General features: G+C 45.7%; 1 protein-coding gene across 1 annotated transcript in view; it reads left to right on the top strand.

Moving 5' to 3' along the window:
- The window catches only part of LOC119390941 (myeloid leukemia factor 1), a 56905-nt gene extending 47740 nt beyond the window's left edge, over nt 1–9165 (top strand). Inside the window, exons 5-6 of the mRNA XM_037658656.1 lie at nt 4473–4587; nt 8896–9165. Coding sequence (XP_037514584.1) covers nt 4473–4587; nt 8896–8971 — 191 coding nt within the window. The 3' untranslated portion in view covers nt 8972–9165. The remainder of the gene's footprint in view (nt 1–4472; nt 4588–8895) is intronic.
- Nucleotides 9166–21252: the final 12087 nt, after the last annotated feature.

Raw genomic sequence — 21252 nt, forward strand, 5'->3', positions numbered from 1 at the left:
ATTCTAAAGGTACTGTCACGCACTTCGTGGGGTTGTGACAAGAAGTGTCTGATGAATCTTTATAAAAGTCTCATACGCACGCGCCTAGATTATGGGGCGATAATATATCAGTCTGCGACAGCAAGCGCGTTGAAGATGCTTGACCCTGTCCACCACTCGGGCATTCGTATTTCTACGGGTGCTTTTCGCACCAGCCCCGTGGAAAGCCTCTACGTCGAATCGAACGAGTGGTCGCTCCACCTGCAGCGATCTTACATGTCGTTTCTATACTATCTCAAAGTGAACGCAGACAAGGAACACCCCTCACACCCCACAATAAATGATTTATCTAGTTCTGCCCTTTTCGACCACCGTCCCTCGGTGCGACAGCCCTACTCACTTCGTGTGAGGGGCTTAGCTCAGGAAACGGGTGTGCCACTATCCGAACACTGTCTATTGGTTCCCGCTGCACAACTACCGCCGTGGCGGTGGCAGCTTATAGACTGCGATCTTTCTTTCATGGAAGTAACGAAACACGCGCCTATTGCACATATTCGTACATACTTCCTTGAACTACAACACAAATACACTTGTGCAGAATTCTTTACAGACGCCTCAAAGTCCAATATTTCTGTGTCTTACGCAGCCGTCGGGCCATCCTTTACGGATTCCGGTATTCTACACCCTGAATCAAGTATCTTCACGGCAGAAGCTTACGCGATACTTGCGGCCGTTAAACACATCCAACAATTAAAACTACAAAAGGCAGTGATTTACACAGATTCTCTAAGCGTGGTAAAAGCCTTAAAAACTCTGAAAAGACACAAAAACCCCGTCTTTGTCTCGCTGTATTCTCTTTTGAGCACGATATACGCACTCGAACAACATGTCGTAGTGTGCTGGGTGCCAGGGCACCGCGAGATTCAAGGCAACGTGTTGGCGGACCAGCTAGCAGCATCCGCCCACGAAAACAGTCACAATACATCCTTAGCTATTCCCCCACTAGACCTAAAACACTTCCTGAAAAGAAAGCTCAGAGCCTTTTGGCAGACCACATGGGATATGCATACACGAAATAAGCTACACGTTGTCAAACCGCATCTCGGTAACTGGCCGCCAGTATCAAAATCACGCCACACAGAAGTTACACTCTGCCGACTTAGGATCGGTCACACATACAGTACACACACACACCTTCTGTCCAGTGGCGAGCCACCTTTGTGTGATAGATGTGGTCAGCCACTCACTGTCCTTCGCGTCCTCATTCAGTGCAAGGAACTCGATGCTATCAGAAAAAAGCACTTTTTATTACCCTACCGGCAGCAATTTCCATTTCATCCTTCAATGTTCATCGGTAGGGACCCGCTTTTTACATATCAGTCACTGTCTGCTTTTTTAAACGACGTACAGAGTTTTCATGTCATATATCAAGGTGATCCGTAGCACGGCCTCTAAACAGAGGTCGCTGCTGCGGTGAATACGTTAAAGACAGCACTTGCCTCGCGGCCCTTGGACTCAAGGGCATTGACGAGGCATTCGTGCTGATGTCATATCTTCATAGTCTTATTCTTGCGACCACTTGCCATTCATTCCACTAGACATACTTCACGTCACTGTCATGATTTTAATATATACATATATGTTTTACCCGCCTTTAGCGCGAGGAATTTTAAGGCCCCTTTACAGCTACTTACCGCAACCATTGCTCACATCCTTTGTCTCATGAACTGGCGCTCTTTGGCCATCAATTGGCCCTTGCGCCACTAAACACCACATATCATCATCATCATCGTTATTTATTTATTTATTTATTTATTTACAAATACTGCTATCTCGATAGAACGAGACATAGCAGGAGTGGGTACATAAGTAAATAAAACTACAAGCATACAAAACATTGAATCATACAAAGCAGAAGAGGGGACACAAGTTACAATGCATGATACTCGACGTACAATAAGGCATCATTAAAGCATCACAAAATGTGGTTCGGCAATTCTTCCACAAACTGTTCATTTGGCCTTTCCCGCAAGAAGCCATCTAGGCTGTTCCAAATTTCGACAACGCTTGGAAAAAAAGAGTATTTAAAGCAATTTACAAATGGCTGAAAAGGAATAATATTAAGTGGGTGGGATCGGCGCGTGGCACGCCTAGTGGAATGACTGAAATGTATCGGCGCTTGGATGCGACTGTGGCCGTGTACAATCTGATGAAGCAGTGCGATACGCTCAAGCATGCGTCGATGAGCCAAAGGTTCTAACGACAAAGCGCATGCGTGAGCAGAAGGAGAAAAATCGCGGTCATATCTGCGAAAAATGAACCGTATTGCTTTCTTTTGTATGGCCTCAAGCTTATTAATGTCAACTGCAGTGTAGGGCGACCATACCACCGAGGCGTACTCTAGTAACGGCCTGACGAGGGATTTGTAAGCAGTTAATTTGCAGTCCCTGGTAGAGTGCTTGTCGGAGGACGGGAGGAGTTCGAGCTAGTTGGAGCTCGCATGGTCGTGCGCGCGGTTCGCGGTCGGACTCGCCGCGCTGGTCGTGATTGCGTGTGCTTAGTTCTTTCATACCTACAGCTGTTGGTGTTAAAAAAATCACATACGTTGATTACATTTCTGTGGATGAGGCCGTCCCCAGCTCCGCGTTTCTATCCATCAACTAGATCGCGGCTGAGCGCTCCAAATTTCGTGCTGCTCGAAAGCATTGAAATAAAATTCTGTACCACTAAATATTTTGTCGTTTTTCCTGTTTTTTGGCTCTTACGTTTCCCGTCTCTTATGTTTATTTCCTACGGTCCCTTCAAAAACGTATCAGCGGGGTTCTACTGTACAATCAAACTTGTATGTATTGTATATGGAGAGGATAGCTTGATGCATTGTAATTCAGTATTAGAGATGTAAGGCGCAGGTAGTGTGCTTCACTGCATGACTGCTTTTATTGCTGTTTTTATGCATTGCTGCACTACATGCCTTTGTTGCAATGAAGGATACTAAGCTTGTTATTGTGGAGCACAAGCGAGGTCCTTGCTTCATAATTTCATACACTTGCTCATTTATCCTTGGTGGCATGCACTGATTGCCCCTCTGATTCAGTGTTTTATTTGGCAGCATGTGCAAAAACAGCGCTGTTTTGTCAGCGTGAATGTTTCCAGTGGTACAGTTTGGAGAAGTTCACTTGCAGCATTGGTATCGTAAGTGGTGGTGAACATATTTTGATTTACCCAATAGCATTGTGCTATCCTTTTGCATGGAATTTCCAGCGGGTATTACTGCTGTTCCATACAAACAATAATCCCATTTACCCATGTTGGAAATGTCCAGGTTCAGGGGCGCAGTCAAGGGGGTCTGGTGAACATATCGGGGGGGTTCAAACACCCCCCAGAAAATTTTCAATTTTGCTTGCGTATATATGCACGCACACATACACATGCACGCACGAGCACACATAAAGTACGGTTGAAACCACCCCCCGAAAAAAATTTTTGGCTACGCCCCTGTTCAGGTTCTACACATTACAGGTCCTTTTGCTGATCTGCAACATGCGAGCTCCCAGATCACCCATAGCTTCCACTAGCCCTTATGTGCACACCTGTATGATATTTTTTCAATTGGGATTATTTCCAAATGAAGTGCGTAGTTGTGGGGCTGTTGAAAGCTATGGGTGATCCGGTTGTTGCAAATCACATTGACTGCACAATCAAGTGCATGTGTGGAATGTAAAACTCCAGTGGGAGATAGTCTTTCTCTCTTGACACTACCTTCCTGTCTGATGTCTTGTTTTTTTTTCTGGCGAGAACTTTTTCGTTAAACTTCCTGCTGCACTTTTCTTGCTCTCTCTCGATTTGTTGCGCAAGCAGCGCATGACATTCATTTGATTCGTGCCATTGTTTGTTTGTCTGTCAAGTACTTCAAAAAGCGAAGCTAGAGAACTTGTAAACATCACCCAGTACAGGAAAGTCCCAGCAAGGTCGGATATTTCCAGCAGCTATCTTTGTGTCTCTAAGGCAGTGAAGCTATCCGTAGAGTTTCTGAAATTTTGCAATACAGTAAAGAAGGTCTACATTGGATGCTGCTCTGCACACTGCTTTGGTGGGGTGTTGAAAGTCCTCGAATACCCCCTCTGAAATGGGTACATGCTCTGTATAGTGTGTGGAACAGCGCATACAGTTACATGCACATGTGTGTATTTATGAATATAACATTTAGTTGGGAGTCAGCACTTGCTTGAGTAATTTCTTTTCACACCCTGTTTGCTCACATGACTGTGTGTTACAGCCTAGCCTGGCCCCACACCTTGCCTCGGGAATCTACCTACGGACTGAAGTGTTTCTTAGTGCTGTTTAGTTACATTAAATCCATTCCACTGAAATATTCTTGATCTATCTAAGTTGCCATCCGGTCTCCCAGTCAGTCGATGGTGTTTCTTCGAGGTGACTGTCAATCTCTATTTGTATTTTGGTTTTACTGAGAGATCAACCTTGCTATTGTGCAGAGGAAGCCGAGGGCTTCAGCCGCGAGTGGCAGCAGCGGGCACAGTGCATGAGTCGGCCGCACTCCATGTACGCTGCACTGCCCAGTCGAGCCCTGCCAGCCCTTCCTTCCACCAGGTGAGCTCTTGCACTGCTGCCATGCAGGCACAACATTCAGCCAGGTACATAACAACTACGCACAGTTTATTCAATGACAGCCCTTTATCAAGCAGAGATGATGTCAGCCTGACTGCAGTGCATGACCACTTTCTTTTCTTGTTTTCTAAGCTGCTCACTTTCATTGTCATCACAAGCGTGCTGGTGTGATTCTATAGTGTAATCCCAGCACTGTTGAGTGTGACTGGAATCGAGGCTGCACTAATTATGCAGCTCGCAGTGCTCAAGTCGGCCAATGACTGTAAGCCAAACTGATGTCATCAGTCCAGTTACGCTTATGGCATCATTTGTCAAGAGAAGGGTGAGCAATTTCTAGCTGACATTGTAATTTAACCGTAAATTTTATGCCTCGTGCTGCGCTATGTTTGGCTCACATGTTTGCAGAAGCCTCATCTACCAATTGGCAGGATTTTCTGACCAAATTCCAAAAGTGTTTGAGGGCCGCTTCAAACATCATACGTTCATAAGAGTGCCTGGTAGATTAAACTCTTTAACACATTTGCTGTGGCACGCTTTATTGAGGTCTTGTTTTACGTGAGGAGTGACCCACCAGTGGCCCATTCAGCATATTGTCCAGGCGCCAGTACCCCACGCGCCTGTGCCTGTTTCATTCGCTCCAAAGAGATGGCGCTGCTACCTTCACGGCTGGCATTTGGCACGTTTATTTGAAAGATACGGAGCTATTTTTTGGCTTTTTCACATAAAGCTATGCTGAAATGCAAAGTGACTGGCACTAGCAAACACAAGCACACGTTTACATTGTGCTTTTCTTGCGTCTGTAAAAGGCATGATGATCCATCAGTCGATGAAATGTTGGTGAGCAGCAGCAAGAATGCATGTACTTATTTGAGTGAAACGTAGTTCAAAACCACGGCAAAATGGCGGCGAGCAACACAATAGAGAAATAGGCCATCAGTCAGCTCCTTATAAACAACACCGCAGTCCCACGTCAAATGCAATAAAAATATATGTATTAGTTGCATTTTCAAACCTTAAGGGACTGTCTACCGTCCTTCATCGTTTTTCTGTTTTGTATCGCAATTAATAGAAAGCGTACCGTCTGATGTGTGCAACCTTCCAGCAGTTTCTCTGGAAAGTTGGTAGAAATTTTTAAAACGGAATTTTTTAATAGAAAGCGTACCGTCTGATGTGTGCAACCTTGCAGCAGTTTCTCTGGAAAGTTGGTAGAAATTTTTAAAACGGAATTTTTTTATCTGTGTTCGGTCTTCTTCCATTGCTGTAGGGACGTGCACAACACTGGTTGGTGGACGCAATGACGATTGTAGTGCTGGTGAAAGTCGAAAACTGGAACCACATGCAGTTTTTACAGGCTTCATTAGGTTTTGTTTAATTATAAAACAAATTGTTTAGAGCACGCAAGCTGTCAAGTAAAGTATTAATATCACAGTCTCTCCAGCTTGTTTAGTCAACCTGAAAAACCACAGCAATCGAGTGGGAAAGCTTGGTCTGTTCCAGCAGCCCTGGTACGCCGGCATTGTGAAATGAACTGTAGTGGTTCAACTCATGCCAAACATGCAACTAAAACGAACATGAGACATGCTTCACAGAAGGTCCCTGCTGTTTTTCAGTTCAGTTTAGGTGTTCTATGTTGCATATGCAACATGACAGCCAACGCGGATGCCTTGGTGAAGCGGAACCCGAAGGCACAGTCTTCTTGAGTGTAGAACCTCGATGAATACTGGTATGCACTTTTACACAAAAGAGGACTCACGGGCATGGTTCAAAAATTCCCTCAAGTCAGTCACGCTGCTCTTCATGCAAGAAGTTTTTTTTTTCGTTTTCTTATAAGCGGAGCCAGGCAGTGTGCTCGCGTGGCTCGCATTTCTCTGCTGTAAGGAGGCAGGCAAACGCGTCGCAGGCAGCACCCTTGGGCGCCTCTTTGAACGCGTGAGAAAAAAAGCAAAAATTACTCTCTGATGCAAAGGAAAGCTGCCAAAAGTGCATAAAATACAATATTGAAGTTATACATATTTCTTTTCAAGCAAAATAAGCCTACCTGCGATAGTTTTTTGCTCCTACGAATAGATTGAACCAGATTGCTGTCGGATGATGCTAGCAGTGATACTTTCACGACTTTCAGAGCCAAATTAAGGATATAGTTTTTTATTGGACAATAGCATGCGCATTATCGCCGATGTGACAATCTTCGCATTTTCACCACAATCAAAAAAAATTTTTTAAGTGGTAGACAGTCCCTTTAGACGGCAGCACATGATGGAGAGTTCTCGAGTGTGGGTCACCGGTGGGTCACGCTGCACACAGCATGAAAAAAGTTTTCATTCGGTGTGTTGTGGGTCACGGCATAACACCAGAAAAGTATTCTTCTGGTGACCTCTTGCAACAACAGTCTTACCTCTGCATTCAAGTGTGATCAAGTTATCGCATTGGCAAGCAGATGCATGCTCATACCATCGTGGTCGCGTAGGAGGAACACAGGCCGCTACCACACCGCAGTCAACGTGTTAGGGTGCACTTGTGCCTCGAGGGTTATTTGCGTTTTCAGGCCCAAAGACTGCGAGCGCAGTCAGCAGCCATCACAATCTAAAGTATGGCTCAAACATGTCAGATGATCATACATAAGTAGTCGTGCATTCTGGCAAAATCGCTGATGCTCATATATGTTCCACAATATACAGGACTATTCTTATCATGCAGGTAGTCCAATCACAAACAAGATTATTTCACTATAATCGGTGGTGAATTTAAGAAACTTCAATCAACTAAGGCACATGTTGCATTGAATCAGAGTTTCATACAATAACCTAGAGAGGAAACTGGCGCTGCGAACACCATGGGAATGATGGGAAGTACAGGCTTCAGATTGGATTTCGTTAGCTAGCGAACCGTCTACGGATTTTTTTCTACAGTTTCAGTTTCGTTCTTTGCGAGGCCTGGGCAGTGGGGTGCATTGCAAAGCACTCAAGCACTGCCTTTGTTGTTCAAAGAGGCTGAAGACCACTAGATATCTTGGTTTGCTGCCACGTTGCAGCTTTACAGGTTGTATTTGGCAGTTTTAGCAAAGCGTCGTGCACTCATTGCTGCACATAGATGTAGCGTCCCATGCCTGTGCAGGAAATTGCATGGAGTTGACGTTTTGTGATAAGCGTGTCAAAACTCTTTCAAATTGACTGCAAAACGACGGCGAAACTAAGTAGACACACCATCATGCTCCTCTGATTTCACTTCACAACAAAACGAGAGATGCGTTGGGGGCAGGCCACTTGGACAGACGCATCTGGCATGATACGTTAAATGTTTCTCACTCAATACGGTACTGTTATTTCCATAAATAGATAATGCGTACTTTCCAGGGAAAGACAGGCGTGTTTGTTTTAAATGTTGTAAAGAAGATAATTCATTATATTGTGACGCCAAATCTGGAACACCATTGCAGAGCAATGCATACCCTGGTGGTTGAATTTGTCCAGGTTTCAGTCCCATCTCACGGTCACGCAAACTTTTTGCAATAAGTTTTACGTACAAAATAATGAAGCAAGTTTTAATTGGAAATAACTTTATATCGCTTTGTTTTAGACTCTGCAAACAAGCGTCGCGAATCTCAAGAACCTAATCCATCCGAAGCAAATCTGAAGCCTGTACTTCCCATCATTCCCATGGTGGTTGAAGCGCCGCTCAAGGAGCCCGCATAGACACTAGCGCCAGATTCCCCTCTAGGTATTACAGTAGACTCTCAATAAACGAAACTCTCTTAAATGAAATTGCTGCTTAAATGGAACAACTGCCTCTAACATCATTGGTATTTTTCTTGAATTCTGCACCCCTTTTCATCTCTCAGTAAACGAAACTCCTGTTAAATGAAACATATTTTCCTGGTCCCTTCAGTTTTCGTTTAACAGGAGTCTACTGTATTGTGAGAAGCTCTATGCATTGAATGATAACATTGTGACAGATTTTACCATTAAAGAATATTCACTGGGAAAATGTAAAGAAGTATGGATGCAGTCCTGTATCTTTTGTTTGTGAGCGTGATGTGGCTAGTCCAAAATATAATTTCAAAAAAACATGTGGCTCTATAGGTTTCACTTGAAATTATGAGAATCTTGATGAACCTGGATCATTTGTCAGCTTGCTTTCTAAGTAAGCATTAGTAGTTGAGCTATTCTGGTGTAGGATTACTGCAGTGTAATGAAGAAACCTGCTAAATGCTTGATCCTTATTATGGGCTGTGTATAACATTGTTTGTTTCGCCAGTGTGGGCGATTATTCTGATCGCTGCTGTCGTTGCAGTTCCCAGCAGCCACAGCATCGGCCTAAGCGGAGGGCCAAGTCCAAGCAGCGACCGCGCCATGAGACCAGCATGTAAAGCGGCCTCCATGGGGTGCTGTGGGCATTCACGAGAGCAGACCTTCCTCTCAACCCAGAAAGCATTATTAGTATTCTCCCCCTGCATTATAATCCATGCAGCCATTGGTGAGCTACCATAAAGATTGTTAGCATGCAGATTACACTGGTTGTAACTGGCACAGGAGCTAATAAAGTTGTGGTCTTTTTTTTGCATGGTGTTCTCTGTGTGTTCCCACTGGAAGATGTAGTGTCAGATAAGGAGTGTAGACACCAACATCTGTCGTGATATGTCGGTTATTTTGTGTGAGGCCGTTTACCCTGATAATGGCTGGCATATGCACAATATCGTCCCCAGTAATTGATTTTTACATACTTTCTAGTGAACATTTTGACGATTTCAAAAATTTCCACCAAGTGTTGGAAAACCTCCCAAGTCACGACACGAACACGAGTGACGTGATAGCAACATGACATGGAGTACCAAGCAGCAACGGTTGTGGTGGTCTGGGGAAAGGGACCTTTCCACTGGAGAGAGTGAGCACCTTTTTTCTGCTCTGTCACAGGGGAGTACAAATACAAATGCACTGCCTCGGCAGTGCATTTTGGGGAATCGCACATGTTCACACATGGTATGTCGAGTGCATGTGTGTGTGTGAGACCTGGCGACTGAACATAATGACAAGCAAAATAGAGCACGATGCATACCCAGTAATTCGGGACATCGCTTTTAGTTCATACTTCTTCACACCACGTGGTGTATCGACCTTCAACGTTTAAAATTGGGGGACGCTTAAGCTTCGCCTTCAAGAGTTGAACGCGATAGCAATATCCGGCCCCATCCTCATCGTGCTCTGTTTCGCTTGTCATTATGTTCAGTCGCCCGGTCTCACACGCACACACACACACACACTCAACATACCTATAGTAAAGGTAAAAGTTTCCGCCCTCTTCAACAGCACTTTTATGACAACAGTTGTGGGAATCGAGCGCGCCCTTCCCTTTGGCGCCTCGTTCCCCAGCTAGCGCGCGTGTTGGCCCCGCGCGGCTCGAGCGCCGGGAACCGCCGTTAATCGGCGGTATGGCGACCGCGGCGGCAGCGCCAGGCCTCTGTCTGGTGCAAGCCATGCGTCAGCCTCCCGGCGCGCGGGCACGCGTCCGGGCATGCCTCGACATGCTCACGCCACCAAGCTAGCTTACGTCACTGTGCAACGCCGTTCCTCATTGGCCGCCAGTGACAACCCCCTTCCCCCTTGAGCTCGCTTCTGTCTGGCGCGGGCTTGCCCGCGTCAGATGCTCTCAGGCTAGCACGGGAGGTTGACGCGCTGCTCTAGCAGGCGGCTTCTCGTTCGTGTGCTCGACCGCTGCCCTTTGTGTGGTAGTCTTAGCGCCGCTGGCAAGCGTACTCGTTCGGTCTTGCGGAGTTCCCCTTACGGCCTGCAAGCCTGTGAGTGTCGTACTGTGCTGCATCTTGGGTTAATAAACCCGTTGTTGCTGTTACCCTGCCTCGTGCGTGGTTTCTGCGCCGTGTCGGAGAAAACGACGAACCCGGCCGCAGCGTCGTCGCACGCAGCGGCAGTGGAGAACGTCGCGTCCCTGCACGGTCGCGCTCGTAGGTAAGCCTAGTGCAAACCTATCTCCACACAGTGTACCCACTACGTGTGTGTAAGAGAATGCGCGCACTAATGTGTATGCCCTTTGTAATGGGTGGCATGATTTAAACCAGCAGCAATTACGCGCATGATACTTTTCGAAGTTCCCATGCACCCACTACGTGTTCGTGAGGGAATACGCGCAGTAATGTGTGTGCCTTGTGTAATGGGTGGCCGGCTTTAATCCACCAACTCGTTACGCAGTTCACATAGTGTGACGCCCGATGGCAACACACGCTTGTACCCCGGTTTACTGAGATATTAAATCTCGTACTGTGACACCTGTACACAGGACGCGTACGTTTGTGAAGAATTAAAGTTGATTTCAGTGCAGTTCCAAGCAATGGAGTGGCTCTGTGGTAGAACACTTGCTTGCCACGCAGACGGCCTGGGTTCGAGTCTCATTCGAACCTAAGATTTTTTATTATTTGTTTTATAAAAGACTGATTTTTCACTCACAACCAACGACACCGACACCGGAATTTCTGCGGAACAAGCTCTTTAACGCTATCGCGTTAAAATTGGCGCGATGACGAATGCCGCGCGGCAGACAAACAACAATACAAAGAAATAAAAATGATAGTATGATATCGACTATCCCGTCCGAGCGCGAACCGCAATCACCGAGTGATAAGCGCAACTTGTACATCGAGCGGTCAGTCGGCTGGTCGATTGTGAGTAAGTAGTTATTTTACAACCCTAGCAAAAATGCCAATAGGATTTCCTATTAGTCCAATAGGAAATCGCTATTGGTTCTATAGGACACCTATTGGAGCTGTATTGGTTGTATAAGACTTTTATGGGTACCAATAGACACCAATAGCCACCACCTATTGGTGTCTTATTGGACCAATAGAGGTTGTATTGGTCAAATAGGGGCTGCCTTTTGGTGTCTTATTGGACCAATAGGAGTTGTATTGGTCAAATCGGTGCTGCCTATCGGTGACTTATTGGGCCAATAGGAGTTGTATTGGTCAAATAAGTACTCCTATTGGTTTCTTAATGTACTAAGAGAAGATGTATAAGGCCAACAGGAGTTTTATTGTTCAAACATCTACCGCCTATTGGTAGCTGTTTATAACATCTTATGACTGATTGAGCGCGTCGGACCCGATCCCGATCAAATTTCTTGATCATGATTGGCTATATTATACGCAAGCTGCAGACGGGATCAATTCACTTTTGATAAGTCTGATCCCGATTGAGCTTAATCGTACACCGTGAGACACCGTGCGCAGTTAGCAACTCACGCGACTAAAAGAGTTATATAAAAAGGCTGCGTGTCGACCACGGCGGTACGGTGTTTCCGTACATGCCGTGCGGTACACTTGCGAAGGAATCGACAACACAGACACCACAGAATAATAATAAAGAAACCGCCATGAGATCACAACCGGCATAGAACCAGCCAGGTGACAAACAAAAAAAAAATTGAGACGGTGCGCGGCGTGGCGACGCTACATGTGTGAACATTTTTTTTTACACGTTCCTTGGTTAAGCAGGCTAAGCCATGTGCTAAGCTTTAAGATAAGCTTTGGATAATATGTAAAGTTTATAACTATTTATGCTAAGCAATATAAGTAGCGCTGTAAAGATACAGGAGAAAGAATTGTGGATCTGCAAACGCGACTAGCCACTGTAACGCGACCGACCGTGCGTTTGGCGCGCCATCCGCGCTCGGCCGATACGAAGACAAGCCAAGCCCAGCCTGCGGCCAAGCTAAGCCAAAACGTTGTGTCTGTCGCCCTAGCGCGCGCTTTGTGTGATCTCGATGCTTCACGTAAGCCTGCTTACACGATTTAGTGTGCTTCCGCGACGATAACGTGAAGACTGTGTTCAGCGTGCACCAGATGGAGACGTTCTGAGCCATAAATGTCTTGGATTTCGACCGATTTCGACTCTACAAAGTGGCACCAAGAATAATGGCAAGACGAGCAACAAGGCCCATGTGCTCCGATTGTTTGGTGAGTTGAGTGGGCATGGTAGTTACTCCTATTTAGTATTTATTTGATATCACCTTTTTTTTGTATTCAAACTTGGGACGAAGCTGAAAGGTCGGGAAAACAAGTCCCTCGTCCTTTGTCTCCGGTATTTGATGACAGCGAGACCAGCGACGCCTCGATTGCAAGTCCACACGCTCTCAGAAGTTGAATGATTGAGCGCATATATTATTGCAGTTTGTTTTTGTGTTTGTCAGTATGCACAAAAAACGTAGCATAGATTAGAGGTAAAGGACAGGTACCCTGCTCGTGAGTGTAGTTGGAGTCTCGCAAGCCCTTTGTAAGTATTTACAACGTGCGTGTTAAGCCGAAAACGCGTTTATCGCCTCATAGTAAAACGCTCTAGATGCGGTTTGTGTGTTGTAGTGCGCGCCAATCGGCTTATCATACTTGTTCGACATAATGTCACAAGAACCACAGGCCACATGATAATTCATTATACAAAATGTGCATAGCATATGTACTGCACTGGTGCGATTTTTTAATTCATATTTTTTTATTTTTACATACTGCAGCTCAATTAGGGCTATCGCAGGAGTGGGTTTATTAATGTTGTTGGCTTAATTGCATAAGCACGTAACATTCAGCACGTGTGTTATATCCAACTCATTGCAGCCTGACTGCTGTGTTGGGCTTGCAACGATATGGAATCTAGGCTGCCTTTACTACTGTCTTACATATTACCGTTGCCTCATCGTGAATCTACCCTAGCTTAATTTATTTCATGCCATCTTTAAGTTGAGATTCAGTGGCATGCTCTAGGTATGATAGTCGCACCACCATCGTGAAAAAGAGCACGTCACAGATAGCACGTCACAGTTCATTCTTGGGTACAGCTCAAAAAACACAGGACGCAAGCGTGTAAACGGGATAAGGTGCTGCTTAATTTTTTAAAAAAATTTTGCCCCTTTCTTTTCCTTCCTTTCTTGCCGCAAAATTTTGTCGATATACTGTTTTCTTCCACGCAATAAGCCACAGTTGGGTGTGTAATATTTCACTCAGTTTTTTGCTATAGTTCAGCTCCTGCAACATTGTGAACATGTGCAATGAATTAAGGTCTAGATAATTTCTCACTGTGCCGCCTACTTTCTATACGTTGCTTCGAAGGTAAACTTTAATTAAACATGTGTTACTGTTTTCTGATTTCATGGCTCTGTTTATTTACAGAATCTTTCAGGCACTTCCTCGAGTGCGGATGAGGCAGTCCAGAAGAAATTAACACAAGACATAGTTGCCTTGGCAATATAGTCGCCCGCAAGATCGCCAACATCATCAAGGGCCAGAAGAAGCACTTGTAGTTTTGATTTTGAGAATATATTTTAACATATGCCTCATTCATCCACTGTGATTATCATTGCAGGGGCGCTGCCACAGTGTGGGCCTTCTGCCGACAAGACACCCATAAAACACTTGCGCAAGACTAATTCTAATGGGGCTGAGAAGTGGGCAAATACAAAACTAATACAATGCCAGCAGGCAAATACAGAACCAATAGGCCAATATAATTCCAATTGGCTAATAGAGAACCAATACACCAATATAGGTCCAGTAGGCTGATATAGAACCAATAGACCAATAGCCAAATACAGTTCCAATAGACCTATAGAACCAATAGACCAATAGGTGTCAATAACCCAATAGGCTATTGGTTTTTTATTGGGAATTTTTGCTGAATGCATGTGCACAGGTCGCTTGGCTGTACTTGAAAAAAGGCTAAATGTCGAAAGGGCGTCCTGCCCTTTCTCTCATCCTCTTCAATATATTTCGTCCCGATCGCATTGTCGTCAGCCGCCACAAGTTTCTTTAAAAAAAAAGCAGAGATGTCCTTTCATTGCTGCTGTTTTCGTAATGTAAAAGAACTAATTTTTATATAATAATACAAACTCGTGAGGTGGTAATGACGGTCGTGAGTTTCAGAGTATACAGACCCAGACTCGATGCCTCTGATTTTTGTTGGCGTCAGTTTACGAATGAGCTTTTTTTTTTTTTTCGCAGCTCAATGGGCAGCAGAAATAAAGGCAGAAATTGTGTGCAAGCGCTTACTTGTTTAATGAGCATCTTCACTGAAGGATTGTAAGAAAGACGTGCGAATCAGTTTAAGCGACTCTTTTTTTCGTTTCTCAATGTCCTTGTAGAACACGTCTGAAATAGTTAATTTAATTACGCACATGGTATGCTATACGCAGTGCCCACGAACTATAAGTGGCGCGCTGTACGATTAAAGATGGCGCTTGGAGGAGGTTGAACCTAGAGTTACTGTATATGCTACCTTTTAAAGGTAGGTGAACCCGTTTGTTATCCTAGGAACAGATAGGACGTGCGGACATACAGCCCGTGCAACTTTCACCGGACGAAGTCATGAGCTGCACTGAAATGTGTATGAGACCAAAATACTTTCCCAAACAACGGAAGCTCGCCACCTAATTATTTGCCGCGGTGTGAAAGGTTATATTTCAGCTTCGTTACCGTGCCTGAACGGTGCTTTGGGAAATCCTATGCGTGCTACAGAAAAATGCATGAAATAGAATTGACGAATGAACTGGACGGCATTCCAAGGTAGCATGTACCGAGCCTGCCTGGCGGATTTGCCGCAATAAGAGGCCGCTAGCGAGTAGCGTTATCGCTGCTGCGCAGGACCGAATGTTTAACGTGGTGGTGGTTTGCAAACATGATATGCCGTCGTCATTACTTGCGCAGACAGGAACAGGGAGCCATTTCTTCAATGGAACACAAGCATTTATATCCATTGAGTAGCGCTTGTGTCACAGCCATGCTCAGACTCTAGCCGTGCGCAATTCACTGCACTCGGGTGTTGCAGGTTCGATCAGAACGGTCGAAACATGAATATCGAAAAGAATACATACGTATGCTTTTCGCAACGTCGAATTGCGAAAATTCGTCGAACAGCAATGCCGTTCGGAAGCTACCGGTGAAGTACAGGAGAAGTTAGCCGAGAGGCGTGGATTGTGGCTGTGACTGCATGTTTCATCGCTCTAACCATTTCGCTTCGCTGTTCGAGCTCGAACGTGTTCGCGGCTTGCCGCGGTTCATGATGTCCATAATAATTGCGCTACATGGAATGCACAAGAAAAACTGTGCGTTTATTTTGATCTCCCTGGAGGATCAATCAAATTGACTTACGAGCGTGAAAAAACATTGACGCACGAGGGGACATGAAGGGCAACTCGTTCCTCGTGAGTTAGCAGCTGATCGTTCCTCGTCGCTGTCACTCTCGGTGCTTTCACAGCCTTCTGTGTCCGGTGAGAAATCCTCGTCGTCAAGATGGTTTCTTTCAACATCACTCATGAAAACAATCTGAAAAATTTCCTCCGCCGAAGGACTTCGACCACTCCGCGTCACCATGTGTACATTTAGAGAGACGTCTGGGTGGTCTAGGCGCGGAGAACATTTTGCGATTTTGCTCTCAAACCGGTCAACAAGCAAATCGCTTGCAGTGTGCTGCCAACTATCAACAAACGTACAAAGCAAGCGGCGCAGCGCTGGCCAGTTTATGATTGCTCGCGAGGCCGTGCGACTTCCCACATACAATGTTATGGGATTGATGCACTGCAAAAGCACTGACGAATACTCTATGCAAGTAAAACGAGGCGAGTTTCAACTGAAAGGTTCAGACGATAACATTTAACTAAGCTACGTACATTTACTACTAATATCATCCCATATACTTTCCTTGGCATCATTGTCTGTTAGTTCTCATGAATTTTGCGTCTACCAATTCTAGTGAGGGGCACAGTAAATTATAAATCATCGAATTGTTCGGTGTCCCCAACTGCCGTTATCCCTCATTACTATTATCCAAGTCACACAATACTGTCAATCGCCTCGCATCAGTGAGACGGCACTACGTAACTTGCGTGATTTAAAAAATACAACGTCCTGCGGTGAGAACGCAGATGGTGCCAGAAGTCAGATGGAAAGACCAGGTGGAGATGGAATGCAACACCGGCCGAAGTGCAAAATGCTTCACGCATGAATGTGCAACGAACCATGCAACCTAATAATGTCCTGCCGGAGCATAGGCTTCCGCCTGTGGTCTGCTTAGTATAAGCTGAAAGAATTGCCACTTTTCACATGCGGCGTTTCTGGACACCAGCGGTTTAATTCCCTTGAACAGCACCAAGTCAGATATCGACATTAAAGAATTCAAAAGTTCCACCACGACGTATGCAGTAATGCTGCACTAAAAAAATTGGGCGACCCTAGAGCTTCGCCTTTAAGAGTTGAATGCGATAGCAATATCCTTTCCCTAGTGCGTACTTATAGTGCATACTCTTTTAATGTGTGATGTTACTCAAGAAGTTTAAATTGTGGATTATTACAATATAATCGATAAAGCTGTAAGTGGCTTGTGTCAGTGAAGCTTTCGCATGTGGCTGCATTCTGTGTAATGGGTAGTATGGTTTAAACAACGAGGAATTATGCGCGTGAAATCTTTTAGAACTTAATTGCTATGCACCCACTACGTGGTCTAAGGAAATACGCAGTGACGTTTGTGCCTTTTGTAATGGGTGGCCAGCTTTAAACCACGACGTCGTTATAATAATCACATGTTCTGACGCCCGATGGCAATGTAGGCTTGTACCACGCAATATTACTGCGATATTACATGTTGTAATGTGAAGCTTGTGTACAGGACGCCTGTGTTTGTAAAGCATAAAGGTTATTCTCACTGCATTTCCAAGCAGAGGAAGTTATTTTAAAGGGGTCATGAACCACTTTTCCCAGTAATGATCTAATGACCTTAGTATCGGAGTTTATTGCCTCCCGAATCGATTGCCGCAAAAATTTCTCGAATCCGTCAAGAATGAGCGGAGTTACGGGGGTTTGGCGCACGCTCTCAGCGCTTTCTCTCTTTTCTCGTGCCGACGAGCGCACTGGAAGCTTGACAGGGAGGGATGGCACGGGGGTAAGAAGTTACGTCAGCGCGCGTCATGAAACGCGATCGCTCTCCCGCTGTGATTCGCACGCGCGAGTGCGGCTACCGTGTAAAGTTAACAGACTGAAGAGTGCGGCGAGGACAAGTGGCGGCACCCCGTGGCAAGAAGCGCATCTCATCCGGCTATCGGCCAATAAGCATGCTATGTCTCCGCGACGTCAACGTGCAGACGCCCCGCCCACCGACGAGAGTTAGAACCGGCCTCTGTTTGAAACGAGGGCACCTGAGGAAACGACAACTTCGCGCTCCGCTTGTGGCCTTTACGTGGCGCGCACGACCGTAATGTTTTGCAGAGCAGTTCATAGCCGTGTCAGCTTTCCGCAGGTTGTGTTTTTTCAACAAGCCCAAGGGGTGCTTCATGACCCCTTTAACTGTATTTCCAAGCAGACGCGTGGCTGTGCGGTGGAATACCTGCTTGCCACGCAAACGGCCTGGGTTCGGTCCTCACTCGGACCCGGGAATTTTTATTATTTACTTTATTTGCATCTTTCTCGATTTTTCGGTCACGCACAAGGTGATAATTTTTCGCTCACAACCAACGACGCCTACACCGACACCGACGACGGAATTTCTCTGAAATGAGCTCTTTAGCGCTATCGCGTTAATAAAAGATAATTAAAATGAAGCAGTACGCGCACTCTGAGACTGTCGCTTCACCTCAATACGCAGAAAGGACAGCGCTGTGTGTCACCCAGGCCCGTAGCCAGGAATTTTTTTCGGGGGGGGGGGGGGTGCACTTGCGGAAAACCTTGACTATTTGAGAAAAATACCTATTTTCATTATTTATTTTTGGTAAAAACGCGTACTTCACCAAAATTTCGGGGGGGGGGGTGTCACCGTTATCTCGAAGGCGACGAGCTGCTTGCTTGACTGGCAAAAAATTGACAATTTTTCTAAACATACTGCGCAAGGCAGCTCACACCCTTCCGCGTGAGATGCCGGGCCGCGAAAACTGCGCCCGCAATGTTTTCATTGGATCATTTGTTTATTGTGTTTACTTCTTAGATCCTGCACTGCGGTAGATGTGACTCATTGCGTCAACGTGTTCCTTCTTGAGTTTCTTGTAAAGTCAGTGTGAACCATTATGTTTGGGTACGAACAATGTAATGTAATAATATCTGGGGTTTTACGACCCAAAACCACGATATGATTATGAGGGCCGCCTTCGTGGAGGGCTGCGGAAATTTTGACCATCTGGTGTTCTTTAACGTGCACTGACATCGCACAGTACACGGGCCTCTACCATTTCGCCTCCATCGAAATGCGACCGCCGCGGCCGGGATGAAACCCGCGACCTTCGGGTCAGCGGCCGAGCACCGTAACCACTGTTAAACCGAGGCGAACTCGGGTACGAAGAAGACATTTCTGATACATTTGTTTCCAAATTTCGTTCGATAAATCGCTAAAGTGATTGCTTCTTCATTACCTCAAAGTAAAAGTAAATCATTAGAGGAAGGTATAAATGTCTGGAAAAAAACTGAAGTAGTACTAAATAAATTTTTACTTAGTTTTATCGAAGTGTGGCTGCCACAAACAACACGGCGCCATCGACGTTAAACAAGCACAACAGGGTGTGGAAGAATGATACAGTAGTTGAAAGGTAATCATGAACACCGACAAACGTGAAAGTGGTTTGTTTTTTACTAGTTAGTGAGTAACGATCTTAAGAGTGCATGACATAGGAATTAGAGCTGTGCACGGGTCGTATTTCCGAGCCCGAGCCCGGCCCGGGCCCGCTGACTTTGTCGAAGGCCCGTCCGAGCCCGACGGCAAAGGGCTGCGAGCCCGCCCGGCCCGACGTACGAAAACACAGTCCCGGGCCCGGCCCGGCCAGGGCCCGGCTTTTTGAAGGTTCGCTGTGAAAACAAAACATCGTTTTCCGGTAATCTGGGATTTTATTGAGCATATAAAGTATGATCAAACGACACACGACGAACAGTCTCTATTGCGCAGATTACAAATTGTCGTGCAAAAACAGCAAGCGGTCCACCGATTCCGGCTTCAACGATGTGCGGCGCTTTTGCATTATGTAGCCCGCCGAACTGAAGTTACGTGCGCTGCTTGCACTCGTCGCCGGAATTGCTAATATCTTTTTTGCCAGCCTGGCAAGCTTGGCATATCTCTGCTGCTTGTTTTTTCCAGAAGACTAAAACTTCAGTTGGACAGGAGGGCGATTCCATAGAGAGATAATCGGAGAGCTCATCTTTTGTAACTGCTACGTTCTCACCACTGTCGCTCCACTCGCTGAACAACTGCAGTGGAAAGGAAAAGCTGAAAAGGCGCTGTATGCGTGCTGGAAAACAATTCCCGCTCATTCTCTATGTTTCGGGCTTGAGTCGGGCTTTGCGCCGGGCCCGAGCCCGGCCCGATAAAACTCCAAGTAGCCCGAGCCCGGCCCTGGCCCGAGGTGAAAATACGTCGGCCCGCCCGAGCCCGGCCCGCGGGCCGGGTTGGGCTCAGGCTTTCGGGCAACCCGGAGCCCGTGCACACCTCTAATAGGAATGACCTCTTCACGTTTCGTCTGTCCCGTTCTCTGAATCCGTTAAAAAGGTCACCTGCCAGTGCTAACGCTTCACTTTTTTTTCTTTGCCGCAAATTACTCACTCGTATGCTGGAGGTATTTGTCTGAAATCCTGGTTTCGCAGATACACCGCGGCCTTATTCTAATAGGTAGGAACTTCTGGCTCGGTGCTTCATTATATTTGGCGCGCTCCTTTCATACGCAGAAGGTGCAATCCTTTTCGTTTTGCTATGCCAGCTGCACAAAGCGTTTCACTTAAGAGAATTTTGCTGCTGTTGCGCAACAGCTCTGACTGTTAGTGCAACATAGTATTATAACTATTTCTACAATCTTTCAAAACCACTTTATTTTTTTTTCTAATGTAGCGGCATACAAAGTGTATTTGGCCTGCTAAACAACGAGTTACAAGTCACACCCGTCATATGGGAGCGGGGCTCCTTCTGACAATATCGTCGACCGACAATCGTGATCGCCGCTGTCGTACTGTGAGCGTTTCCTTTTTGCTGTATTTTGCTCGCCCAGTAAAAATTCATGTTTTACCATTTTCACTGTTGTCTTCTCCATAGTCACAATTAAAAAATAATATTACAGTATGAGCTCCTTAATTCAATCTTTGTTAATGCGAAAAATCTGTTAATTCGGACGCGTTTCCTGTTCCCGGCAAGCATATGCATTGTTTAATGGCATCCAATTCGCGTTAACGCGGCCAGATTTGGCTGCAACCCGGTTCATTTGGACGATCCGCGGAGCGCCGCAAAAGTATGCAAAAGTACCGAGCCAAAAAGCGAAAGCAGCATCCATACCCTAGCAAAAATACCAATAGGATTTTCTATTGGTCCAATAGAAAATCGCTATTGGTTCTATAGGACATCTATTGGAGCTGTATTGGTTGTATAAGACTTCTATTGGTACCAATAGATACCAACAGCCATCACCTCTTGGTGTCTTATTGGACCAATAGAAGTTGTATTGGTCATATAGGTGCTGCCTATTGGTGTCTTATTGGACCAATAGATGTTGTATTGGTCAAATAGGGGCTGCCTTTTGGTGCCTTATTGGACCAATAGAAGTTATTGGTCAAATAGGCGCTGCCTATTGGTGTCTTATTGGACCAATAGAAGTTGTATTGGTCAAATAAGTACTTCTATTGCTTTCTTAATGTACTAACAGACG

The sequence above is a fragment of the Rhipicephalus sanguineus genome, chromosome 4 (assembly GCF_013339695.2).
Source record: "Rhipicephalus sanguineus isolate Rsan-2018 chromosome 4, BIME_Rsan_1.4, whole genome shotgun sequence".
NCBI lineage: Eukaryota > Metazoa > Arthropoda > Arachnida > Ixodida > Ixodidae > Rhipicephalus > Rhipicephalus sanguineus.